The following is a 26,888-nucleotide window of genomic DNA, read 5'->3' as shown; positions in this document are numbered from 1 at the left end:
TTTGTGCTAAAACTGGTCACATTCGATTAGCATGAAAACATATCCCAGAGAACGGTCGACTTGGTACGCGTGTTATTAACCCCTAGGTTCATTTTGCGTCGGATTTGTCCTTTAACATGAGTTAATTATGATGTTAGTTATCGTAAGTTTAATGTTTAGGGAACTAAAGCATCATTGCTGGATTTTTTCTCACTCTGACTGAGCGGCCGTAGTTCAAGGGTAAATATCTTAACGTGAGTTTTAAGTTTAGGGAACTGTTGCTCACTTGGACTGAGCTGTCATTATAAGGAGGGCAGCTTCGCTCTGTCTGAGTTTGGCCGTCATTCTAGCGATCTTCTCCTCCTCCGCCAGCTCCTTAAAGTCGTACTCCTCCTGTAGCGATGTGGAGGTGCGAGCTGCACCCCGAGACTCTCTCTCGATCCAGCTGCTACTCTCCACAATATCAAGAACTTTTTCAATTTGTAGATAGTCAGCTTTAGCTTCTTCATCGTCCAGGTCCGGTAGCTCACGTTCAGCCCCGTCATCGTTGGCCTCCTGCTCCTCCTCCTCCTCCTCCTCCTCCTCCTCCTCCGGAGGCTGAAACCATGCTGGCTCTGCGTCGGCTGCTTCCTCCGCCGCTGCCTGCTCTCCATCAGCAGTCGAATACGCAGCTGTGGATGACGACACATCAACTTTCTTGTGCGTAAAAACATCCTTCTCGTGTTCACCGTGTGTTACTTTACACGCGGTGGGGGGGTTTTTGGGCGTGTTGTCATGTAGCAGCTCCTGAAGGACACACAACACACAAAGTAGTGGTAAGGCTCATGTTCACTTTTCAAGATTTAGATTCAGACACTTTATGAATCCCAACAGGCAATTCATTTATATAGCACTTTACATGGTACTCAAAGACACTTTACAGTAAAACCAGCACATATAGCACATTAAAGGCCCCATGACATGGTGCTCTTTGGATGCTTTTATATAGACCTTAGTGGTCCCCTAATACTGTATCTGAAGTCTCTTTATATAGACCTTAGTGGTCCCCTAATACTGTATCTGAAGTCTCTTTTATATAGACCTTAGTGGTCCCCTAATACTGTATCTGAAGTCTCTTTTATATAGACCTTAATGGTCCCCTAATACTGTATCTGAAGTCTCTTTTATATAGGCCTTAGTGGTCCCCTAATACTGTATCTGAAGTCTCTTTTATATAGACCTTAGTGGTCCCCTAATACTGTATCTGAAGTCTCTTTTATATAGACCTTAGTGGTCCCCTAATACTGTATCTGAAGTCTCTTTATATAGACCTTAGTGGTCCCCTAATACTGTATCTAAAGTCTCTTTTATATAGACCTTATGGCGCTTTTCCATTACATGGTACCTGCTCGACTCTACTCGCCTTTTTTGGTTTTCCATTACGAAAAAAAGTCCCTGGTACCTGCTAACAGGTACTTTTTTTAGTACCTCCTGAGCCGAGGTTCCAAGCGAGCTGAGGCGAGCCGAAAAGGTGACGTGAAAGCGACAGAGGGGGGTGTCCTGAACAAACCCGCCATTTTTAAACAGTTTAGCCAGCTGTGGGTTTGTTTTTTTGCTGCCTCCAGCTTCTTTTGAAACTAAATGTGTTTTCTGGCAACAACAACACACCTTCGACGTTCTGTGTGTGTGTCGCGTTAGGTCAGGACAGTTTACTGTGGCGCCGCTTGTTTTACAGTTCTGCGGAGGCTCCGGCAGAGCTTTCGCCGTAGCCTAACTACACACACACATGGCCGGCTCCACGCACACACCAGCGCACAAGTATAAACATCAGGCCACTTACATAGGGTACGGCGAAAGCTCTGCGTGGAGCCTCCACAGAACTGTAAAACAAACTCAAGTGGCCTGATGTTTATACTTGTGCGCTGTGTGTGCGTCGAGCCGGCATACGACCAGCCACGCTGAGGAGGTACTAAAATCTGCAATGGAAAACGGACGCACAGTGTGTCGAGTCGAGTCGAGTAGAGTCCAGGCGAGTCGAGCAGGTACCATGTAATGGAAAAACGCCATTAGTGGTCCCCTAATACTGTATCTGAAGTCTCTTTTATATAGACCTATGTGGTCCCCTAATACTGTATCTGAAGTCTCTTTTATATAGACCTTAGTGGTCCCCTAATACTGTATCTGAAGTCTCTTTTATATAGACCTTAGTGGTCCCCTAATACTGTATCTGAAGTCTCTTTTATATAGACCTTAGTGGTCCCCTAATACTGTATCTGAAGTCTCTTTCCCGAAATTCAGCCTTGGTGCAGAATTACAGCCACTAGAGCCAGTCTCACAATGAGCTCTCCTTAGGATGTGCCATTTCTGTGTCTGTAGCTTTAAATGCTATTGAGGAGGAGAGAGGGGGGCAAGGTGGAGGGGGGGGGGTGTGGCCTTGACCAACTGCCACTTTGCTCGTTTGAAAGCCATGATGTCTCTCTCTCTCTCTCATGGGTGGGCCAAATTCTCTGGGCGGGCAAAGCAGAGAAAGGGGAGGTAACCTTTCCCCTTATGACGTCATAAAGGGAAGATTCCAGATCGGTCCATCTGAGCTTTCATTTTCTCAAAGGCAGAGCAGGATACGCAGGGCTCGGTTTACACCTATCACCATTTCTAGCCACTGGGGGAAAAAAAAAACTCATAAAGTGAAATTGTCATGCCATGGGACCTTTAAGAACAGTTAAGCAATAAAACCAACACATAAAACAAGCATATTAAAAGCAATTAAAAACAATAAAACCAGTAACTATCAGGTGAGAAATGTAAGACTATTGTGTCCTAGAGATTGGCATGGTTGTATTTCAGTTAGCCTAATAGCTAGTTTGATTTGCATTGAGAGATGATTTTATGGAAAGTGCCCCATGCCAATCTCTAGGTATGGTGAAGGGTATGTGATGATGTGGGGGTATGGTGAAGGGTATGTGATGATGTGGGGGTATGGTGAAGGGTATGTGATGATGTGGGGGTATGGTGAAGGGTATGTGATGATGTGGGGGTATGGTGAAGGGTATGTGATGATGTGGGGCTATTTTAATTCCAAAGGCCAAGGGAACTTTATCAGGATGCATAGTATCCTGGATCCATGAAATAACTGGCCTTTAAAAATAATAATCTGCCTGCCTCTATGGTAGTTTAACATAGGGGTGTACTGACTTATGCCCCCTGTATTTTAAGGAAGAACATTTATTTATTTACGATACATTATTCATTCACAAAGAAATTGGTGTCCTTAAAGATTGGATTTTTCCTCATTTTTTTTAATTAAGGCATCAAGATCAATTTCCAAAATATAATTTTTTTATTCGTCTTCTTAGTCAACTTTAGCATGGGTGTCCTAATGTTTTCACGACTGTACGTACGTAGCCACGGCGTAGATTTAACGCAGAAGCATAAATCACGCTTAAGACGATTTTCTGTCATGACGGACAATAAAGTTATCTCAATCTGAATCTGAAAGATGCCACAGGAAACATTTTAACAACTAAAAGCATTCAATTGCCATAAGATGATTTTCTATTCTCACTTTTCACGGTCTCATATTCTTTGATAAATCATTTTGTAACCAGTCCATATCAAGAAAAGTGCTATGCAAATGAAGTTGTTTTACTTATTGCAGTTATTACTAAACTCACCTGGTCCGTGGTGGAGTGATTATCTGTTTTGGTGAGAAGATCCTGTAGCGGTTTTATGGAGGTTTGGGGCAAAGTGACACGCAATTTCTTCCTTTGTAGTTCTTTGTCTGCAGGATCATGGCGAGCCTGAGGAGACCGCCGCTGCAGGAGGAAAAACAACGTTACCATGGTTATTCACTTTACTGCCACAGAGGAGTGAAGGAACTAGGACATACGAAACCTCCTGTTGTCTTGGGGTCATATTTGACCCATTTTCAAAAAGTTTCTACATCAGAAATTTGGGTTTTGCTTTTTTTGTCCAAATTGTCCAAAAAACTACTATTTGTAATTTGGGTGTTTTATTTAATTTTATAGTGTTAAAAAAAATTGATAAAAAGAACGTTGAAAAAAATGACAAAATTGTCGGGGAAAAAAAGGCAGTTAGTGTCAGGAAACAGGCAGCTAGCAGATAGTGAGGAGATGTTTTTTTACAGTGTGTTCAGGAAACAGGCAGATAGTGAGGAGATGTTTTTTACAGTGTGTTAAGGGGACAGGCAGCTAGCAGATAGTGAGGAGATGTTTTTTTACAGTGTGTTAAGGGGACAGGCAGCTAGCAGATAGTGAGGAGATGTTTTTTTACAGTGTGTTCAGGAAACAGGCAGATAGTGAGGAGATGTTTTTTACAGTGTGTTAAGGGGACAGGCAGCTAGCAGATAGTGAGGAGATGTTTTTTACAGTGTGTTCAGGGGACAGGCAGCTAGCAGATAGTGAGGAGATGTTTTTTTACAGTGTGTTAAGGGGATAGGCAGCTAGCAGATAGTGAGGAGATGTTTTTTACAGTGTGTTCAGGGGACAGGCAGCTAGCAGATAGTGAGGAGATATTTTTTACAGTGTGTTCAGGGGACAGGCAGCTAGCAGATAGTGAGGAGATGTTTTTTTACAGTGTGTTCAGGAAACAGGCAGATAGTGAGGAGATGTTTTTTACAGTGTGTTCAGGGGACAGGCAGCTAGCGGATAGTGAGGAGATGTTTGCTGTATGTGACAAAAAATGTTGTAGCCTAAAAAACGCGTGACATCGCTTAGAGCACCTTTAAAGTAGATGGTATCGTAAGTACGTGGTATCAGATCGGTGCATGAACTCGGTATCTGAGTATCTCTAGTTGCAAGTTTAAATTTTGCCAATCTTTGGTCTGAACCGGGCGTTAGTAACCACCAACTGAAATGGCACGTTACCTTCTTTAGGCGTTTAGGAATGGTAGAGTGGGAAGATGGCTTTGGTTCACGTGTCTCTCGTTGACTCCGGCTATGATTGGACCTCCTGGTGGACAGGTAAACATGTCCATGGTAGATGACGACAGCATCTTTGTACTTATCCGGGGCCGAGCCCTGAGGTAACTGGGAGGTGTGAGATGTGTGTGCAGAGACCTTTTTCCCAGGCACGGTGTCCTTCAGCACCTTGTAAGCTGTGCGGTTGGGGCAGACAAAGGACATTTGTCCGGACCGAAACTCTGTGTGCAGCAGCGATGCGTTTTCTGTCCCACCGTTTCCTGTGTGGGAGACAAGTTTCTGGCCTTTCCTCCGTATGATTGCTGGACAAATACATATGCCTTCTGGAGAGTCTGTGAGCGTCCCAGAGCCCTCAGAGTCAGACAGGGGGAGGCCAATTCGTTTAAGCACTGATTTAGGTAAACCCCACATAGGGAAGCTTTTCACCTCAGCGTCCACTGGGATGTAGATTTCCACTTTTCCAAGGAGATCCATGCTCTGTGTATTTCCTGTGTACACATTAAGAGTTATATTAAGACATATAGATCCCCAATAACACCACCAGTTCCCATTATTTCCTCCCCGCTAAATATTTATGGTTCGACTATAGCTGCAGAGATTAATCGATTCATCTTTGCTTCGATGAAGATAATTTATACTAGATAAGTTAAAAGTATCGCATAAGAATCTGAAATGGTTAGCTAAAAGGTCTGGGAACAGCTGTGAAAGTTGTGGGCTAATGTCCAAGACATATTAGAGGTGATTTGATGTCAATATATTTAGAAATTGAAATAATAACCAAAAATGTGCATTTTTCTACACAACAGGTCACTGATGATAATGATGTCTTTCTCCGTAGCCTACGTAAGTGCCACTGAGGTTTTTAATTGTGCGTTGGCGTGTGTGCATCGATCTCTTTAAGAGAACAGCAGGTTTAAGGAGAAGGAGAACCAGGAAATGAGTCGGGGGAAATGCAACGCTACCAAGCCACCGTGGAGCGACGTGAGTCACCACAACGTGTAGTTACATTCTTTGAGGTGCAGGTCAGGCTACGGCATAGCGTCGGTGTCTCCACGTTAGGGCTGGGCAATATATAAATATTATATCGATATCGTGATATGAGACTAGATATTGTCTTAGATTTTGGATATCTTAATATATCGTGATATGACATAAGTGGTGTGTTTTACTGGATTTACAGCCTGCATTACAGTAAGGTGATGTACTTTTCTGAACTTACCAGACTGTTGTAGCTGTTCTATTATTTGCCTTTACCCACTTAGACATTATGTCCACATTACTGATGATTATTTATCTAAAATCTAAGTGTGAAGATATTTTGTTAAAGCACCAATTGTCAACCCTAGAATATCGACGCAATATCGATATCGAGGTATTTGGTCAAGAATACTGTGATATCTGATTTTCTCCATATCGCCCAGCCCTACTCCACGTACCTACGTACATACCCACGGCGGCGATTTAACGCAAAAGCATCACTCAGCCTTAACTGCTTTGAAAGTTGTGATAGGATGTCAAAGTAACATGAGAGGTGATTTTATGTCAATATATTAAGAAATGAGCAAGCTATTGAAATTACAATATTTACATGTGCATAAACCATGATTTACTAGACTGGGTAAACCCAGCCCGATCTGCCAGCGATTTGATTTCTGCAGCTCAGGCTGGAAACCTGTACGTTTATCTATCCTGCTTCCGTTACAAATCCGCGGGAACCAATCACAAACTGGCTTATCCACCTGACGCGCTATTGGCGGGTTTAATGCGAAGAGTCATCGTCGATGACAAGAGAGAAGCGACCAAGCAACTTTTTGTTTACATTAGAGGTGTTGAAATTAATCAAATAATCGAGAAATAATCGATTATGGCCCGGCCGATTATCGATGCAGCATCGTCCATGTCCACAATTCGATGCATCGATAATCGGCCAGGCCATAATCGATTATTTGTTTACAATTTAATGTATGCCTAACAACATTTCTGTTTACGTATTCTGTTATGTTTTGCACATTCAGGAAGTGCCATGTGCTCAGTGCTGTAGTTTTATGTATCCTATTTATTTAGTATTAGAGCACTGCAGAATGTTTTGTTTTTGAAGCTTGAAAAGCTATGAATTAAATATCCTATATGGCTTTAACAGAAAAATGTATTTGACGCATCGTGATATCGAATCGAAGACGTATCGGGAGATCAGTGAAGATTCACACCTCTAGTTTACATTCAATGTGGCGGCCACCGCAGCGCAGCAACCCGTTGATGCCGCTGTCGCTGCTACGTCACCCGGATCGCTCGTCTGATTGGTTGAAGGACTATCAAATTGCGTACATTGCGAGTTATTTGAACTATGCCCGTTGATCACACGTCTTGTGCAGTAGAAAATACAGAGCAGACTCCCCAGACTAATGTTCAATCTTAAAAGATTGAGCTTGGTCTGGTGATAGCCAGACTAATAATTTACTCTATTTACAAAAAAAAGTTACTTACAAAAAAGTTACTGAAAATTGAAGTGGGTGAGGTTGCACTTTTACCACGGTCCCTAACTAGGACACGTTGGACAGATAGCTTCCGTTCTCTGCGTCATCCTTTTTTGGTGATTTTGAGTTTATCGAAAGTGAAAGGTAATCCTAAATCAGCTCTCCAACATACCCTAAAACTGGGGGAAATCCAAACTTGAACACGGACGTATTAAAACCGACGAATGTCAAACATTAAACTAACTTCACCCCGGTAGACCGACACAGTGGAGCCGGGATTTAAAGATTTAGACACTAGCTCACGTTGAAGACTTCCTAATAGTTCGGTGTAATAAAGTAGTTCAACAGCATGACAAACCTGAGCAGAAAGAAAATTTAACTGACACTAAAGTTTGCCCCTCCTGGTTTCAACGGCTTATCGGTTTAAATAAAGCCACATACAATGTTAATGTTTCTCTATCTAGAAGATAATGTAGCTGCGTCGTTCTTGGCGTCCATTACGTTTTTAACAGACACCATTTGCTCAGACTTTCGATATTCATTAGTTACTAGGTAACGCTAACGTTACCTACAAAATTACGAACGAACGAAAAACGAGAGATTTACGTTGCGGTTTCCATATATAATATATATAACATCATCGATAGGGAACACACTTAGCTAAATAGTTCCAAACAACATGACAGCCGTACATATTATTGCCCATACCTTGATGAAACGTACGTATCCAGCTTTAAAGAACCGACTTGTGTTGTCACTTTATCGCAAAAACAACAGGATTTCCGGGCCGGTACTCTTCAAAATAAAAGCGTCAACGTAAACCGGCTTCATCCTCATGTTGTCGTCGGGTCAATTTTGACCCGTTTTCAAAGTTGTTTTTTTTTGTATCCGAAATATGGGACGTTGAAATAAGCGTCAAAATGTTCGAAAAAGCGACGAAAACAAACTTAAAATACAAGTGGCAAAAATGTTGGTGAAAACGTCGAAAATAGCGCCATAAACGTCGACAAAACGTCAAAATAACGGGCAAAGACATTGGAAAAAACGGGAAAATGTTGAAAATAGTGACCAAAAACCTAAAAGTAAAACCACAAAACGTTGAGATAGGGACAACAAAATGGTCATAATGGGAAGACAACACAAGGGTTAAAAAAACGTAAGCAGAGCAACACACAATATGTAATATATATTTGGAATACCTACAGTATTTGCTTAAACTGTTTATTTTTTTCACTTGTACCATCATGTATTCTGGTCTGAAAGGGTTTTATGTTGAAATGATAAAACTTTGTGTGTACCCTCCTAGTATTTATCTGGTTTTTGTGCTGAATTGTAAACTTTATATTTGTAGCCTTTATGTACTTATGTTTTGTGTCAGCACTAGGAAAGTGTTTATTTAAATCCTAATATGATATACTGTACATGTAAGCAGTTTTGTAATGTAACGAAGTACAAATACTTCACTACTGTACTTAAGTAGAATTTTTACGTATCTGTACTTTATTTCGTTATTTATATTTCCGGAAACTTTTACTTTTACTCGACTACATTTCCCCTAAGCATCTTAGTTACTCGTTACTACAAAATAAAATCAGAAGAAATTTATTACACTGAAAAAAAGGAAGTTTGGCGAATCATTGCTCCTAAATTGCCAAGATAATGCACGCTCCATTCCAGTGATGCCTGTTTGTGGCCAAGCAGCAAAAAAAACAAACACAGGCAAAAACTAAAGAACAGGAGGAAGCATAATGACTGATAGTGTCATGGAAACACCTGGTGCAGGCTCTGCCGCCATGGTAACAGACGATGATCACCCCGACGACAGTGGTGATGAAGATAACGTTACACACCTTTGGCCATAAAGTTCATAATCAAAGTTTTTTTAACTTTTACTTTTACTTCTAATACTTAAGTACATTTAATATCAGAAAATTGCTATGGATACTTAAGTACTGTTAATATCAGATACTTTAAGACTTTTACTCAAGTAATATTCTAAAAGGAAACTTTTAACTTCTACCAAAGTAATTTTCTGGTAAGATACTTATACTTTTACTCAAGTATTGCTTTCAAGTACTTTATACAAGACTGCATGTAAGCAACCGGCCAGACACGAAAATAAACAATTCATTCATCCATTGTATGTAATTTGTATATGCTGTATTTTATCCACACAGTTATTTAATTAATATCATTATTAAATCATCATCAAAGTGACAGTGACACATGGAGACTTAATGTCTATTGTACAATTCCACTTTTGTTCTTATTAATGCACAAATATAGTAATCTTGGCCTGTTATTTATCTTTAAAGTATAATCTGTAGTCAGTGCGACATTGTGCTACAAGGTGTCACTCTTAACTAACTTGTGAATTGTTTTAAAGCCCTAATGATATGTTAACATAGAGCTCAACAGTGTGGTTCCGGAGTAAAAATCCCATAATTTTCTCCATAAGGATTCAAATACAACAGCTCACTTGAACTAGTGAATTTATTTGCACAAGGGGACCTAAAGAACATAAATATTGCATTAGTATTTTCATAAATATGACAATAACTTTTTTTTTGTTAAACTGTATGAACAACATTTTCACAAAGATAATAGAAAAAGCTTCTTAGTCGACTATAAATCCACACTGATGGTGTTTTCTGAAGCCATCACCATCAGTTTCTCAGATTACATATACTTTTACAGTATTTCCACAAAGTCCCACTCCTCAATGACTCAGACAGATGAGCATGTCACGTGATAATGAAGCGCTCAGGCTACATCTACATCGCTACGATTTGGTTTTTAAGCGTTTGAGTTTTGAGCCAAAAGCTCCAGTAGAAGAACTAATCTCCGTTTTAAACTAACACGCCAAAACCAAAATATCTCATCAACATTCTGGTATACTGGGCATAAACAGGAGGCAGCGTGGAGACTCCGCCTGTTGCTGGTAGTTGCCATGGTAACGTTAGTAGCTTTAGGCTCAGAGAACGAGACGTCATGACCCGATCAGACGGAGAAACGTCGTCAGTGGAACGGAGACCTCCAAAGGTCTCCGTTTGCGGCCGTTGAGACTGCAACACAACCCCGCAGATTACCAACCAAAACGGGTCAGAAGTGTTTCCTAATGTCTCCGGTTTAGGGGCTCAGAAACGCCAGAGCAGGGGGAATGAGAGGGGGAAACGCCAGAGCAGGGGGAATGAGAGGGGGAAACGCCAGAGCAGGAGGATGAGAGGGGGAAACATAGCAAAACATATTCGGTTTTTTTTTAGATTATTTGTGGCATTTATTTGAGAGGACAGCTTAGACGTGAAAGGGGAGAGTTATGTTATATGCTAAAAATAAATCTATTAACTTTGTAAGAATATTAGAGTTTAAAATATTGGCGTGCTCATCTCAGCTCGTGCCGTTTCTCATCACTTCTAAAGCTGCTTCTTGCTCTTTCAGAAGCTCTCTGAGTTTTCTGATCTGTTCATGTTGTTTCAGTTCCTCAGAGTCCACGGATGCTGCGGACAAACTGTCACTGGCTGGGACCTCGGAAGTCTTACTGCCGCGCTTGTTCTTGGCTCTTAGACAGTCGGTCCTTCCAGATGTTTTTACAGCTTTTCTTACAGCCTTTGTTCTCCTCCCTTTTTTACTTGTCTGCTCGGTCGCCCATGCCCAGTCCTCTGGCTCCTCTGACTTTGGATCTTGAGCACCGGGGATGCAACACGGACACATTGTGCGCTTCCTCGTTCTTCCCATTCTCCTTGTGTTTGCATTCAGATCCGCACACGTCTGAGTCTGCGGCCGGCCGGCTGGGTCCTGTGCGTTTGGGATGTCGTTTTCATCCATGCTGAGGAAATCCTCATCTATGGGTTCCACGTAGCCAAACGCCGGCTCCGTTTCGACATCACACGACGTTCCCTTGAGGGAAGTGTCACCCAGATGGCGTTTGTTCTTCAAAACAGAGAGAGGTTTCGTGTTCGGCTTCAAGTGTGAACATTTGAGAGGTTCGATGTCTGTGTGAGCACTCGGAGTGGCAGAGCCTTCTAACAGCTCCTGTTCAGTTGGTACGTTCACGCCGCTGCAGCTGCCGCTTTCTTGTGGACGGTTAAGGTCCTTTAAAAAAAGTTCTTTCCCTCTCAACCCTGCAGGACGAGACCCGACTGAGGCACCGTCAATCCTCTGCAGGCAAACTTTCACATTGGCTGTTATCCCAAATATCTGTCTCAGCAGATTATCGGCCATTCGACAGGATTCTGGTGCCGGTGAAGACGTCCAACTGGTTGCGGCATTCACAGAGCTCTGCAAGTAGAAAACAAAACACTCTTTAAATCAGAGATCTTCAACAGGGGGTCCGGGACCCCTAGGGGGTCCTCAGAGTAGCTGCAGGGGGTTTTAGGCTGTTCACACTTGGCGTCGTTTTATAGTAAAAAAAATAAATAAAAAGCTGGCAGCGTTTTTCATCAACTGGCGCAATAAACATATCGCGAAAGGCTGCAACACAGACAACATAGACACTCAAGAGTTTGTTGTGTTACTTGAAAGAAAATATCATCATCACTCGTTCTTTTTTTAGTGGAGCCTTTTATATTCAATTAAATGTTCAATTAATTTGTTTAATAAAAGACTCGAGTCTGTTCGGTGTGTTCTGTGCCGTCGGCCGTCCGAGGAGCCGTCGGCCTTCATTTGGGCCGACCCAACATGTTCAGTCTGAGACAGGGCAGTCGGGACTCACCCGGAAATGGGGAGCAGATGAGCCGCTCAAAATCTGACGAAAATCTTTTAAACTGACCTTTGTCGATCTGAAATGAAGACAGATTCAGCAGCTGCACGGCCTATTTCTCTCTTAAAATGTTTTCAGAAACACGTTTCGGTGAACTATTTTAGTACAATATGAGATCGTATTCTGAACGAGCCGCCATGACAGTCTGGCTGTGACTTTCCGGAGAAAAAAGAACCACGTGACGCATTCGTCCAATCAGCTGCCGGTTTTCATTTTCTGGGAAATAATCAGACTGTTAATGGAAACAATACAGAGCAGCGCCGCCTGCTGCTATGGAGACGTATTACGTTTCGCGTACGCTCAAGTCGGCGTCTCCTCAGTGTGTTCTGAGGCATTTTTTGGACCTCGGGGACCCGACTGATCAGTCTGACTGGCTTTATTGCCGACGGTCGGCCCGTCTGATTGGTGTGTCAGGGCCTTAAATCATGTTTATTTATCGCAGGTACTATAGTTGTTGCGATATTCAACAACGTTATCGCATATCGGTTATTTTCCTCATATCGTGCAGCCCTAATATTCACTCACATTCAACTAGGCAAAAAAAGGATTTCCATTTGCCTATTTGCCGTACAACAAGACATCAATTTTTTTTTTATCAGATAAAGAGGTCCACTGTCGTGAAATGAATTGAATGAATCACTAAAAACATGAACTTCATTGGCAGCCTTTAGGTCTGTTAAAGAAGTTTCTCATTTCATCTTAAAGGACCATTCCTGCGCAAAATGACCCTAGGGGTTAATAACACGTGTGTACCGAGTCGACCGTTCTCTGGGAAATGTTTTCATGCTAATCGAATGTGTCTCTAGCTTGAAACAAGCTAGCGCAAACCGCTGATTAGCTTATAAAGCTAGTCGTTGGGGCATGGGTAAAGTCAAAAGAAATTGCTATTTCTGTACCACTAACAAGTTATGATAAAGACAGTAGCATCTACGTCTACAAGCAGGCGCCATCTTGGGAAAACGGTCAACAACTCGTTCGAACAAGTCGTTTGACTGGTCATGACTGTTTTCCCAAAATGGCGCCTGCTTGTAGACGTAGACGGTACTGTCTTTAGCATTACTTGTTAATGGCATAGAAATAGCGATTTCTTTTGACTTTACCTATGTCCCGATGACTAGCTTTATATATAGCGGATTGCGCTAGCTTGTTTCAAGCTAGAGACACATTCGATTAGCATGAAAACATGTCCCAGAGAACGGTCGACTCGGTACACGAGTTATTAACTCCTATGTTCATTTTGCGCCGGAATTGTCCTTTAAACCTTATGTTGGGATACTTCTGTTGATTTTATTTGTTTGTTTGTTTCACGATTTCACGTTCTAACAGACGAGATTCAGAAAATATCTACCTTTTATTAAGGAAATATTTATCACTGTCTACAGATATGGAAAATGTTTTTCCAGACATGCATGTTGACGTTTAAATTTATGAATTGCAGGCAAGTTCTCCCAGATACATTTCACGTTTTTTTGTTATTTTTTGTCTAAGGATATTCACTCACATTCAACTAGTTAAACAAATGATTTGAACACTTGGATATCAACAGGTTTTTTGGATATACGTCGAAACGCCGGCCTTTTCAAGAAGGTGGTTGAAGGACAGGGAAAGAAGGAGGCTGGTTGTGTTCACACGGTCAAACAAGTCCGCCGGAAAACTTTGATTTTTTCTGGAAGGACTGTCTTTTTCTGAATAAGAGCAAAAACTGGAATAATAATGTGCATGTAAACGTAGTCAATGTGGAGTATATACAATAGAAGTGCCCTCACCTTCATTTTGTGGGTGTCCATCGCTATTTCGCTGCTGTCAGAATTGCTGGGATTTTCTGGACTCTTTAATTTTACATCAACTTCCATGCTCTCCGACTGTTGGGTGGCGGTGCTCTGCTGACTGCTAAAATTCGGACCCTCATTATTCTGCATGTTCATCGCTGCTGAACCGCAAACATGCGTTATGTTTTTCCCTGTGTCGATGGACATACTCCGGCCAGGTTTTCTTCCTCTATCAGCGTCTGTTGTTCCATCCAGGCTCTTCTGTTCTGTCCCGGAGACCGGATTTGTAAGGGCGTCGCAGTGCTTGGTAGCACTTTCTCTCTCTGCAACAACTCGAATAATCTCTGAACTGACGGAAGAATTAACAGGATCAAGAACCGGAGCCGTGAAGCTGTCCTCTTCTTCAACTACCCACTTAATGGGGCTGTTGGGCCTTTGTGAAGCCTTTGGAATTAATTTTAAATTGGGTTTTGGTCCTTCTGATGGCGATCCACATGAAGTAGCATTTGACACGTTGCAGAGAAACTTGAGCGTGTCGAGTGCAGAAACACTTTGTGGACTGACAGTTGTGACAGGTGGGGACGTGTAGACCACACCGGCTGAGCCTGAACTCGGAGAGGAGTTGGCTGGCGAAGGAAAAATCGGTCTCTTGACACGAGGAGGTAGTTCAGATGCTGGGACTGTTGGTACTGCTGGGACTGTCGAGACTGTTGGGACTGCTAGGACTCTTGGGACTGCTGGGACTGTTGGGACTGCTAGGACTCTTGGGACTGTCGGGACTGCTGGGACTGTTGCATTAGGGGTAATCTGAAGGTACCGTCCTCTGGGGATCGCTGGAGCTTTCACTGTGACTGGCAGCGTACCTGGAAGTCTTCCTGACTTCGCACTGTTGGCTGCAGGTGTTTCCATCTGAGGCACGACGGCTATTAAATTCACTTTCTGCTGCTGCAGTGGAAGATCCAAACATACTTGATTAGGGAAGACATTCATGAGGGAAACCTGCTTCCGGACAACTTGCTGAGGGGCAGAAGGACTCAACGCTGCCTTGTTCACCATCTGAACAGCGGCAGAAGCAATATTTACGCGATCTGCTGGACTTTTCCTTTCTACGTCAACTTCCACGCCCTTCGACTGTTGGGTGGTGGTGCTCCGCTGACTGCTAATGTTCGGACCCTCATTATTCTGCATGTTCATCGCTGCTGAACCGCAAACACGCGTAACGTTTTTAACTGTGTTGACGGACATGCTGTGGACAGGTTTTCTTCTTATAAGAGTGCCAGTTGTACCACCCGGGCTCTTCTGTTCTGTCACTTTGTTCGAGCTGCTTGTACCCGTCTTGTCCGTTTCCTTCACAGGTGCCATTTGTGTTTTCAGTCTCAAATCTTGTGTGGACTCAGAGTCAGTCTTGGGGGGGATATACGACACAAATATTACATTGTCTTCATCCGGACGAGTGGCCGCTGACATGTGAACGGATGACGCTGGTTGAGACGAATCATTGAGAGCGTCGTCGTCACAAAGATCAATCACTTCATGCGACCCTTTTGGGATGATTATTCTGTCGCCCTGCCTTTTCTGTGGTGAAACTGACTCAAGTGATTGTTGGGATGAAGGCACAGTGGTTTTGTTGTATTCATAACTTTTTCCCGCTGCTGTGGGTGAGATGCTTTTTCCCATTTTATATGGTATGCTGCCGTTTTTGGCCGCCAAAACCACCTTCCTGTTGCAGGTGACCGAGGTGCTTTCCTGTCCTTGTCCACTTTTGCCCAGACTCGACCCGGAGACTGGATTTGTAAGGGCGTCGCAGGGCTTGGTAGCACTTTCTCTCTCTGCAACAGCTTGAAGAATCTCTGAACTGACGGAAAAATTAACAGGATCAAGAACCGGAGCCGTGAAGCTGTCCTCTTCTTCGATTACCCACTTAATGGGGCTGTTGGGCCTTTGTGAAACCTTTGGAATTAATTTTAAATGTGGTTTTGATCCTTCTGATGGCGATCCACATGAAGTAGCATTTGACACGTTGCAGAGAAACTTGAGCGTGTCGAGTGCAGAAACACTTTGTGGACTGACAGTTGTGACAGGTGGGGACGTGTAGACCACACCGGCTGAGCCTGAACTCGGAGAGGAGTTGGCTGGCGAAGGAAAAATCGGTCTCTTGACACGAGGAGGTAGTACAGATGCTGGGACTGTTTGGACTGCTGAGACTCTCGGGACTGTCGGGACTGTTTGGACTGCTGAGACTCTTGGGACTGTCGGGACTGTTTGGACTGCTGAGACTCTTGGGACTGTCGGGACTGTTTGGACTGCTGAGACTCTTGGGACTGTCGGGACTGTTTGGACTGCTGAGACTCTTGGGACTGTCGGGACTGTTTGGACTGCTGGGACTCTCGGGACTGTTGGGACTGTTTGGACTGCTGGGACTCTCGGGACTGTTGGGACTGTTTGGACTGCTGGGACTCTTGGGACTGTCGGGACTGTTTGGACTGCTGGGACTCTCGGGACTGTTGCATTAGGGGTAATCTGAAGGTACCGTCCTCTGGGGATCCCTGGAGCTTTCACTGTGACTGGAAGCGGACCTGGAAGTCTACCTGACTTCGCACTGTTTGCTGCAGGTGTTTCCATCTGAGGCACGACGGCTATTAAATTCACTTTCTGTTGCTGCAGTGGATGCTTGTTTAGTGAACTACCGCGATCCAAACCCACTTGATTAGGGAAGACATTAATGATGGAAACCTGCTTGCTGACAACTTGCTGAGTGGCAGAAGGACTCGGCGCTGTCTTTTGTACCGTCTGAACAGGTGCTGAGGCGATGTTTACGCCGACAGCTTTCTGTTGTGTCGAATCCGTCTTGCTTATTGGACATTGGAAAAACTGCCCGTTGACCATTTGTACAGGAATCAGTTTCATGATGTTCTTTCCGTCGGCTCCGACAGCAGGTATCGCCTGGTAGAAGACACCGGTCCCACTGACAGGAAAAAAACAACACAGAAACATGTCAGTCAACAACAGATTATTCAAATTTTACACTGTTAGAAAAGTCCGTAGAAATTAGAGATGGCCCGATACCATTTTTTGCTTCCCGATACCGATTCTGATACCTGAACTTACGTATCGGCCGATACCGAGTACTGATCAGATACCAGTGTGTCATATATTTTATTATGTTTTAACAACTGTATACTACTATCCCTGTATGGATGATATGATGTATAACAGCTGTATACGACTATCCCTGTATGGATGTGATATTATTTCTATCTTTGTTGTCAGTCTGGCTCAGGTTAAACTCTTTGTGAAACATGAACAATGAATGCCACAGAACTTTCTTATTATGCAGTTTTGACTTATTTTGTCAGTTATAACGGAAAAAGAACATAAATAAACGACTTTAACGTAGATTTTCTTTAGGTCTTTATTACGTGGTATTGGGTCGGTGCATAAACTCCAGTACTTCCCGATACCGATACCAGCGTTTTAGGCGGTATCGGAGCCGATACTGATACTGGTGCCGATACCGATACTGGTATCGGAACATCTCTGGTAGAAATCCGGGCTAATATACTGTGTTAATATGAAGGACTTTTCTGTATGAATTGTCACACGTGTTTTTCCGCATTTTGATTTTCTGGATTAACAGAAATATCCGTTAAAAAGATACAGAGTAAAGCCCGACCGATATATCGGCCGGCCGATATTATCGGCCGATATTAGGCATTATCCAAACTATCGGTATCGGCATTTATAAAAACCGATAAACGAATATTTAAAAAATAAAATAAAAACGGACGAAACACCCTTCAACCATGTTCTGGTGTTTGTCCACCAGAGGGCGCTCTACAACCTCCCTGTTGGCATCACTCTTTGATTTTTTTGTTGTTATTGTGTTTTTGTTCAAAGGACTTTAAGTTTCATATCTTAAGTTTGTATTTTTATACATTTTATTTATCAGAACTTTAATATATTTTGATGTTCCTCTGTTCTGTTGTTACAATAGAACAAACAAGTTTATTTTTAAACTACATTATCATTATCATCATTTTTTTATCATTTTAGTGAAGACTCATAAATAACTAATGTTAGGGAAATCTGTTTATGTTTTGTTGTTTTGTATGTCATTTCTGGATTCGGCCAATATATCGGAATATCGGATTTTTAAATCACCAAATATTTGTATTGATATCGGCCTTAAAAATCCTTTATCGGTCGGGCTCTAATACAGAGGATATACCGTAAACTTTTTTTTAAATCTTTATTTTTTTAAGATTATTTTTTGGCCTTTCCGCGTCTATTTGACAGGACAACTAGGTGAGAAAGGGGAGAGAGAGAGGGGTAAGACACGCAGGAAATCGCCACAGGTTGGACCCGAACCCAGGACCTCCGCGTCGAGGCACAAACCCCGAAGCACACGCGCGCCTGCTCTACCCACCGAACCAACCCGGCCACGAAATGTCCGTAAACTTAACGTAAAAGCTACTGGTAATTTTCTAGCGGGACATTATCGGTTTTTCTATGTATACACAAATGTATTCAACACGTTTTTTGGACCTCATGGATGCACCCAATGTGTTTTTCTCTGAATGTAAAGATTACTACCTACATAACTTCTTAAACAATAAAATTCATGTATACATACTAGGGCTGTCCTCGACTAAAGAAATTCTTAGTCGACTAACACTTATATGATTTTGTCGATTAATCGATTAGTTGATGTAATCGACAGAGCTGTGCTCTTTGAGAGGTGATTAAGACTAGAAAAGCACAATATAAATGTAGTTAATGAACCATCTGTAAAACTGAGTTTCTCCACAATTAATCCTGCAAAAGCACCACTTTAAATCTTGTGTTTACCAGAAATGTGCTCATAAGTTTCTTGGAAATGAGTAATTAAGCATGAATAAGCATAAAAAATTACTCATCAACTAAAGAAATCTTAGTCGACTAATCGACTAAGAGGTGGCAGCCCTAATACATACATTTATTTGGGGCTTTTGCGCAAGAGCGACAACATTTTAAATGTGAATTTAGTGAAAGGATACCCCCTTGAGACATAGCATCTCATTTTCGAAGGGGTCTTATGAACACAAATACATAATTATAAAACACATACAAACAGAACAGCATTACATAACAAACATACATTACAAATAAACAGATTCAGACAGCTTGCTCAACCTCTCTCACCCATACCCCCAGCTTGTATACAAAATAGTACCTGCCTAAAAAAAGGGTCCGTGTGCTGGGCGCATGGTTCAAAAGGGTTGTACTTAGTGTCTTCATTAAGTCATAGGTGTGTTTTGGGCGTAACATGCAATAAACCAATCAGAGATCATCTCCCATTCCCTTTAAAAGCCAGGCGCGTTTGTACCATGACACATTGCTATTATGATGTGATGATGATGATTTGCTGAGCAGGATGGAGAGATTTTCAGGAGAAGAAACTGATCTGCTCGTGCGTGAAGTGAAAGCGTGCGAGCAGATCACATATGGCACGAGCACTGTGCCACCAAAACTCAACGAGGTGAAGCAGGTGTTAAAATAACAATGAAATGCTGCGCTATTGACTTTAGACCAGGTTTTTGTTGGTCAATGGCGCCATCACTTCCCGCTGCCTCAAGATAGCAATACGCCCAGAATGCACCTGAACACACCTCCCTGTAAGACCAGCACGCCCAGAATGCACCTGAACACACCTCCCTGTAAGACCAGCACGCCCATGGGCGCACAGTAGGGGTGGTACGGTTCATGAAAAAAACATCCGAACCGCTCAGTTCGCTCGTCTCGGTTCAGAGCGTGTGTGCGTCGCACGGTTTGTCAGTCCACTGTTAATGTGCACTAACCACTTACTGCCGTAGTGCCCACTTTCGACACCTATGTTAAAACACTTACCGGAAATGACGAGCGAGATGAGCGTGATGAACGCAACACATGGCAGCTGATTGGACAAACACGTCACGTGGTTCTTGCTGCTCCCGAATTTCAAAACAGACTCTAATGGCGTCTCGTTCTGAATACGATCTCGTATTTTACGAAAATAGTTCACCAAAACGTGTTTCTGAAAACATTTTAAGAGAGAAATAGGCCATACAGTTGCTGAATCTGTCTGTTTTTTGGATCGACAAAGGTCAGTTTAAAAGATTTTCGTCAGATTTTGAGAGGCGCCGAGCCGACCGCTCCTCAAGTGGAGCGTGGAGCGCTGCGGGTCACGTCACATGTAAGTGGGAGAGATGAGGAAGGCTGCCCGGAGTTGGAGGATGCTCCAGCGTCGTATATAGTCTGGTGTGTGGAAACATTTTAGATTTCATGTTACCTATGATGACAGCGGAAATAAAGCAATAGATAGAACTGCCACTGTGTGCATGTATTGTGCAACATGCATTCAATATGCTAATTTTAGCTATATATCATATGCTGAAGTATATTTCTGGAGGGTTAAACGAACAGAACCGTGGGTTTTGTGAACCGTGCCACCCCTAGCGCACAGATACATTTGCTGTTTAAATAATGCGGGCGCTGGACGGGAAATTGACAACTGCGTCAGTCTTAAAATAGCAAAGACACTTGCGTTGAGCTTTGCGCCGGATGCAAGATTATTTTAATAGCTTAGTATTCTATGCACTAAAAAGGTATGGAAGGCTTTAGGCCGCCCTTCACGTTATTGTAGGCCTAGCTTAATATGCAACTTACTTTTCTACAATATATGTAGTAGGGGGTCCTTGGCTTAAAGAAACATTGAAGACCCCTGTTTCAGTCTCCGTATTCTTGTGTACATACAGTATGTATGATTGTTTTCCTGTTGCACTGCAAGTGGCTGATGGCTACATTTTTTTTTCCATTTTCTTCATGTATGTAAGTACACAAATAATTATAAATGAATAAAAATGAATCTAATCTAAATCTAATCTTTAAGTAAAAGTACGAATACCACACTGTGAAAATAATGTGAAAAAAAAATCACTGAAAATACAAGTCAATATAATACAAGTAAAAGTCATGCATTCAAAACCTTACTGAAGTATTAAACTACTACTGCTGCAGATTGTTAAGGTTGTGCTCCAATTAGGGTTGCAAAATTCCTGGAATTTTCAAAGTTGGAAACCTTCCATGGGAATTAATGGGAATATATGGGAATTAACGGGAATTAATGGGACTAAACGGGATATTTTTAATATTGCTTATTATAATACTGTTAGTCTATAACAGGGAACTTAAATGTAGTTGAAAAAAAACATCTTGCAGCATAATCTTGGTTAAAACAACCTGATTTAATGCAACTTCAGTTGAATGTCCTCCCTATATTCGTCAATGACGTGCATACACGCAGTAATCAGCGTAGGCTACTACATACTTTTAGTATCTACCAACATTTACTTTTTAAAATAGAGTTTTATTTTCTTCTTTTTGTAGGGGGGGGATACATAACCTATTACTATTAGCTTATGTGTGTTAATTGTATAGCCCACTTGTTCTTGATAGACTGGAAACAATAGACAGCGCTGATGCTTAGCACGCATCTAACCATAACCATAGTAAATCAAAGGCAGCATGCTAGCTACCTTCATATGTTAAGCTAAAGGTCAATGGTTTGGGCTACTACTTAGCCTACTGCAGGGCTATTGAGGCCACACACACTCAACATTTGTATTCACTGTATATGCCTGTCTGCTTATTACAAAACAAAATGTTTACATGTATGTCTGTATAAGATGGAGTTTGTATGAATTACCCATCATTTCCAGTTAATTCTCATAAATTCCCATTAATTCCTAGCCTGGATGCCAGCCGAACTTAGCCCCGCCCACAACATTCGAGGTCGGGAAGTTCGCATTCTGACTAGAATCTGAGTATGACGATGTCAGGCTAATTAATTCCCATAATTTCCATTAATTCCCAGGAAAGTTTCTGGAAAATGTCCACCCCTTTGCAACCCTAGCTCAAATTAACTCCTTTATATACTTTTGGGTAGTTTAAATCTACAGCAATGCATCTCGGTGTATAAGATCATCATATGTTCTTAGCTGTGTCGCTGTCCTGTGAGAACCACGTATCTGTAAAAAGTTTTAAAACGTTTCATGGCGTCAGAAAAACAGCCCTGTTTTCAGCTTCTTTGACGATGGACGAGGCTTTTTAAAGACTTTATTTACCTTAAGAAGGAGGAGAATTTTCTCAATACTTCTTCCTTCAGTTTATCACAAACATTCAACATCAACACACCTGGAGATACATGGTTTTCACTGGACAGGAAGGGGATAAAAAACCGTCATCTGTAAAGTAAAAAGCTGTTGATAATGAGAGGAAGGCGTGAACATCTTAAGATGTATACACCGTTGAATAAAAAAATAAAGTACACTAATAATAATATAACCATCATGTTATAAACAAGATGAATAAAATCAAGTCATTTTGAGGCATAAACAACCTTTCAGTGACAAGGTAGGGGCTGGGATCACTTTTTGGCAAGTGAAAAAGTGCATTTTATGGGTTGTATTGCCCTCAAAAAAAGGTATTTTAACTGGTAAAAGTAATGGATGGGTTATAGTCTGTCAGATATAACCATTATTCATGAAAGCAAGTAATTTTGAGGCAAAATCAACCTTTCAGTGACAAGGTAGAGGCTGGGATCACTTTTTGGCAAGTGGAAAAGTGCATTTTATGGGTTGTATTGCCCCCCAAAAAAGGTATTTTAACTGGTAAAAGTAATGCATGGGTTATAGTCTGTCAGATATAACCATTATTAATGAAAGCAAGTAATTTTGAGGCAAAATCAACCTTTCGATGACAAGAAAGTAAGGGCTGGGATCCCTTTTTGGCAAGTGGAAAAAGGCTGAATTGTTTATAACCTAGGTCACACGACGCTCGCGCATACGTCAATCACGTTTTGACACGACACCGGTCTACTCATCAGTATTGGTCTAAACATTGTTTGTGTCAATGTAAATGCAAAAAATGGGGTTAAAATCGCACTTTTGTTTGTGGACGCCCCCCCCAGCCCCCCAGCCCCCGCTTCTCAAACCAAAGTAACGACGTTGACTGTAACCATAGTTACCTGTGAATAGAATCCATGTTTTTCGCAGCGGGAAACATCATGAAACCACTTGGACCTGGCTTGTAATGTTCCCATCCAAAAGCAGCTTTAATGAGTCTAATGAGACAGAATAATTCACGGCACAATGTGCGCGTTACTTCCGTCCCTAAAGTAGCTAAACGGAGAGGCTGTCTATAACAACGAGGGGGGTCAACCGTCGACTAAATAAACGCCCGTTTAACATTTTTCACTCGACAATTTTCTTCTGGGACTTCCGTTTCTGTATCACGTCCGTTACATCAACCTTCCGGTCTGTTACAGCAATGTAGTTCCGGGTGGTTGGTTGCATAGTTCCGGAAGTAAATATCCCATTACTTTCCATCATAATGATTTAGATGATTAGCCATAATGTCTAAAAAAAAAAACATCCAAGGTAGACTGAACACGAGCAGTGAGATTGTGAAACGAAGGTTTCTGCTCCTGTAGAAGCCATAAGTCCGTATGAAATCAAGCTTTGTTCTTAATAACAACAACTCATGGACACTCCTTCAGTGACAGGCTGCTGCACCCGCGCTGACCGGGCTTTCCTGCTGTCGGGTTGCCAGGTCCGCAGTTTCCCCATAGACAGTATATAATGGACCAACAGATCCCATTGCTCTGGACGGAGACCAGTGAAGGATATTAGAAGCACTTTTCCGGTGATGGCTGAGCGTTACTGCGCAGACTCCAACTGAGAGAAACGACGTAGATGTGACGTGAGTAACCTGTCTGAAAGTTGGAAGTCTTCTGGTAGCTGTGCCAAGAGAAATCTCAATCATTCCCAATCTAGCAGAGACGGAGAGCGTAGGTATGTAAGGAGATAACATAGGCACAGGCTAATTACTGATCACTAAAATGATAGTTAACATTAGTAATTAAACTTAAACAGCTAATGTAAGTCCAAACTGCCTGCGAGCTTCTCCTGTACTATACGGTAATTCCTCTACTATGAGACAGTAAGTCCCATGGTTATGACACAATCGTTAGCCTATTTTTATAAAAACGTCTGCTACGGAGCCATAACGTGAGGTACAAGGTAATGGAGCCTTTTATACATTGTCGTGTTTCTTTAGAAATAAACAATGGACAAATAGAGTCTTTAAACGCTTCAGATGTAAAGTTATTCTCTGTCAAAGTGACGTCAAAATGAATGGCAGTCAATGGGATGCTAACGGGAGGTGATGGCTTGTTAGCATCAAAATGGCGCCATAGGAGCTACGCGTTCCGAGGAGAAGCTGACCCCTTTGGGTTTTCCTGCGGAATTGGGCTACTTTTTAAAGTGTTGCCGCGGGTCGAATTTTTTTGTCCGCTGGTTGAGTAGCCCAGACACCACGTGCACCCGATGAAAAAAGGGTGTTTTGCAATATTTCACTGTTAAAAACGTGTTGAATTTAATATCACATTTGGTCACGTTAAATCTTTTTTTACATAACATAACATTAAGTGATTGTCCTGATACTAGATGACAGGTAGTATTTTTTTATTTAAAGGTGCAATATGTAATATATTTCCGTTCCGTGACAGAATTTCTGTTTGTGTTTTGGCCTGTGTGTTGTTATCAAATGACCATCTAACAGCCCGGTCCGGTTGCCAGATGGTCTGTAAAAAACGTAAACCAAGTGTGCTACAGCTGTAACGTTAGTACAGCCATAGAGGCAGCAAACAAACAACGGGATCAACGGAGATAGATACCAACCTAAAAGACTTCGACATGTTTCTAACAGTTGACCAGAAACGTAACAAACCCCGGGTATACAGTATATTGGAGATGTATGTGAAAGATGGAGACAGCTTAGAGCCCAAAAGGACGCCGAGTTGGTTAATTTCCTCCTGAACAGGTATAGCTTCAGGCTAATTTGTCACGGCTACTAGGGACGGGCATTTTCAGTCATTTCAACATTTGTGTACTCACATTGAATTTTATAGAGTAACGTTACTCAAGTTAGTGTGTCTGTCAGTCGGGGAGGGAAGACGGCGAGGGAATGGTCTAATTTTGTGAGTATGAGCTAATGCCTTCAGGCAAAAGGTACAGGTTACCAAACTGCAATCTTAACAGGTATAAATTCTCATTTGTGCCGCTTTCAATCAAATTAATGAATAATAAAAGATAAGATGTGTGTGTGTATTGGCTGCAGTGATGGATGTGTGACTAATAGGCCTACAACTAAATTATATTTGTGGTACATACCATTATGGTTATAGGATGTGCAATGCCTGATAGGGTACTGGTGCAATATATATATATATATATATATATATATATATATAAGGGCTGTCAGCATTAACACGTTAATCGCGATGCGATTAAGGGCCGAACATAACGCGTTAATTTTTTTTAAACGCATGCCGCGTTTATCAATTTATTTTACACTTCACTCGGCTTTGCGTCGTGCCTAACAGCGCCCCTTAGCTGTTCTAAAATCACTAGAATCTACGGCCTCTTAGGGCTAGGCTACTATTTTGACCCTTTGCCGCACCTTTACTTATCATCAAGCTGCCATACTTCCTCGTAAAACACATCCTACTGCTGCAGGCTGCAGGCATGATGGAGAAAGACAGCAGCAACACAATTCTGAACGGCGCTTTTTATTTTCCAAAACTCCCGGACTGCTCAGTAGACAAGTCGAAAGCCATATGCACATTGTGTAAAGCCGAATTAAAATATCACTGAAGCACGTCAAGCTTGAGCTACCACCTACGAGCTAAGCACAGTAGTACAGTTAACGTGACTCAGGTTGACGCTAGCAGGCTCAGGCAACGCACTATTTTGGAGAGTGCTACTCACCGACCTGTGGATGAAACCAAATCCAAAAAAATGACTACAGCTCTTGTAAAATGGGTGGCAACTAACTGCAGACCTGTCAGCATCGTAGAGGACTTGGGTCTTAAAGAAGTACTACGGTTGGCATGTTCTGACCCGTCTTATACATTGCCGTCGAGGGGGACAGTAGTTTCACGCATACACAGCCTGTACCACACGGAGAAAGTGCAAACGCTGTCTCATTAACCGGTGATCACTGGACGTCAGTGAGTAATCAAAACAAATAAAGTTACTGCACACTATATTGACTCTGGTTGGACTTTGCACTCATTTGCCTTAACGGTTCGACATTGCCCAACCCCCTTTTCTGTCCAGGAGAATTGTTACATTCCTTATTAGAAAAATGTAAAGGTTACAAATGTCCTGCTGTGGAATCCGGTTTTTGGACCATTTTGTTTGTATAAGCAAAGTGTTAGTGTTACATCTCACTTAATTGCTGTGGTGTAAGGATAGGGATTAGTTAGGTACTTGGAGGAATTGTGCAGTAATGACAGATTCACAAATTTTTCTTTTGTTTACAGTAAATAAATAAATAAATAATAAACAACTACAAATCTTAAAGTCAAGTTCATAAAGCAACTTTCTTTGCATTCATTTGATTCCCAAATCAAGATGCACTGGTAAAAATTGCTTTCCATTGTTAATATGTACTTAAAAACTGTTCTGAAATGCAAAATAATAGAATTTTAACCCTGTGATAAAACATGCGATTAATTAAACTATAGAAATTCAGCGATTAATCGCGATTAAGAAAAAATTAATCGTTTGACAGCCCTAATATATATGCTATGTTATATTTCATATGGTATTATGCAATTGGGCATTGTGCAATACAGACGTTATTTACCACAGCATGAGTTAACGGGAAATGTGCAGTCATCAAAATTAAGTGCAATACAAGGGGGAGGATGTGTTGTGGATTCTCTTCTGTTCTTCTGGGATTGTGGGGAAAGGTAGAGGGGTATGTTGTGTGGGTTTTTAGATGTTCATTGAAGCATTGGATGAGATAATGTATGATTATGTTTCTATGTAGGTTAACTGTATGTTTATTGTGTGTTAATGCACGGTGTGTCGCAATTTTGTTTCTCTGGAATGCCCAAGATGAATTT

General features: G+C 41.9%; 2 protein-coding genes across 4 annotated transcripts in view; both read right to left on the bottom strand.

Moving 5' to 3' along the window:
• Nucleotides 1-48: 48 nt before the first annotated feature.
• On the bottom strand, nt 49-8,178 carry si:dkeyp-110g5.4 (uncharacterized protein LOC561637 homolog). The gene is made up of 4 exons (XM_031311453.2): nt 8,078-8,178; nt 4,842-5,383; nt 3,630-3,770; nt 49-765 (listed from the first exon to the last, which is right to left on the bottom strand). The coding sequence occupies exons 2-4, from the start codon at nt 5,367-5,369 to the stop codon at nt 262-264; spliced, it is 1,173 nt and encodes a 390-aa protein (XP_031167313.1). The 5' UTR covers nt 5,370-5,383; nt 8,078-8,178; the 3' UTR covers nt 49-261.
• A 2,449-nt stretch (nt 8,179-10,627) lies between these two features.
• The window catches only part of lrif1 (ligand dependent nuclear receptor interacting factor 1), a 28,625-nt gene continuing 12,364 nt past the window's right edge, over nt 10,628-26,888 (bottom strand). The window contains exons 1-4 of one of the 3 annotated variants that reach the window (XM_036008521.1): nt 22,941-23,463; nt 16,287-16,862; nt 13,895-16,088; nt 10,628-11,647 (exon numbers count right to left, since the gene is read on the bottom strand). In XM_036008521.1, the coding sequence (XP_035864414.1) occupies nt 10,757-11,647; nt 13,895-16,088; nt 16,287-16,862; nt 22,941-22,981 (3,702 nt within the window). In that variant the 5' untranslated portion in view covers nt 22,982-23,463 and the 3' untranslated portion in view covers nt 10,628-10,756. Of the gene's footprint in view, nt 11,648-13,894; nt 16,863-22,940; nt 23,464-26,888 lie in introns of those variants that run through there. The other 2 variants (XM_031311175.2, XM_031311182.2) reach the window with 2 other exon arrangements.

This window comes from Sander lucioperca, chromosome 12 (genome assembly GCF_008315115.2).
Source record: "Sander lucioperca isolate FBNREF2018 chromosome 12, SLUC_FBN_1.2, whole genome shotgun sequence".
Classification (NCBI taxonomy): Eukaryota; Metazoa; Chordata; class Actinopteri; order Perciformes; family Percidae; genus Sander; species Sander lucioperca.
This window is presented reverse-complemented; position numbering and strand designations above follow the sequence as displayed.

Bases quoted from the DNA above. Each gene is read 5' to 3' on its own strand.
- si:dkeyp-110g5.4 (XM_031311453.2), bottom strand. From the start codon at position 5,369: ATGGATCTCCTTGGAAAAGTGGAAATCTACATCCCAGTGGACGCTGAG. The intron at 3,771-4,841 runs GTAACGTGCCAT...TTCCTCCTGCAG, and splicing joins TTCCTAAACGCCTAAAGAAG to CGGCGGTCTCCTCAGGCTCG. The intron at 766-3,629 runs GTGAGTTTAGTA...TGTGTCCTTCAG, and splicing joins ATCACTCCACCACGGACCAG to GAGCTGCTACATGACAACAC.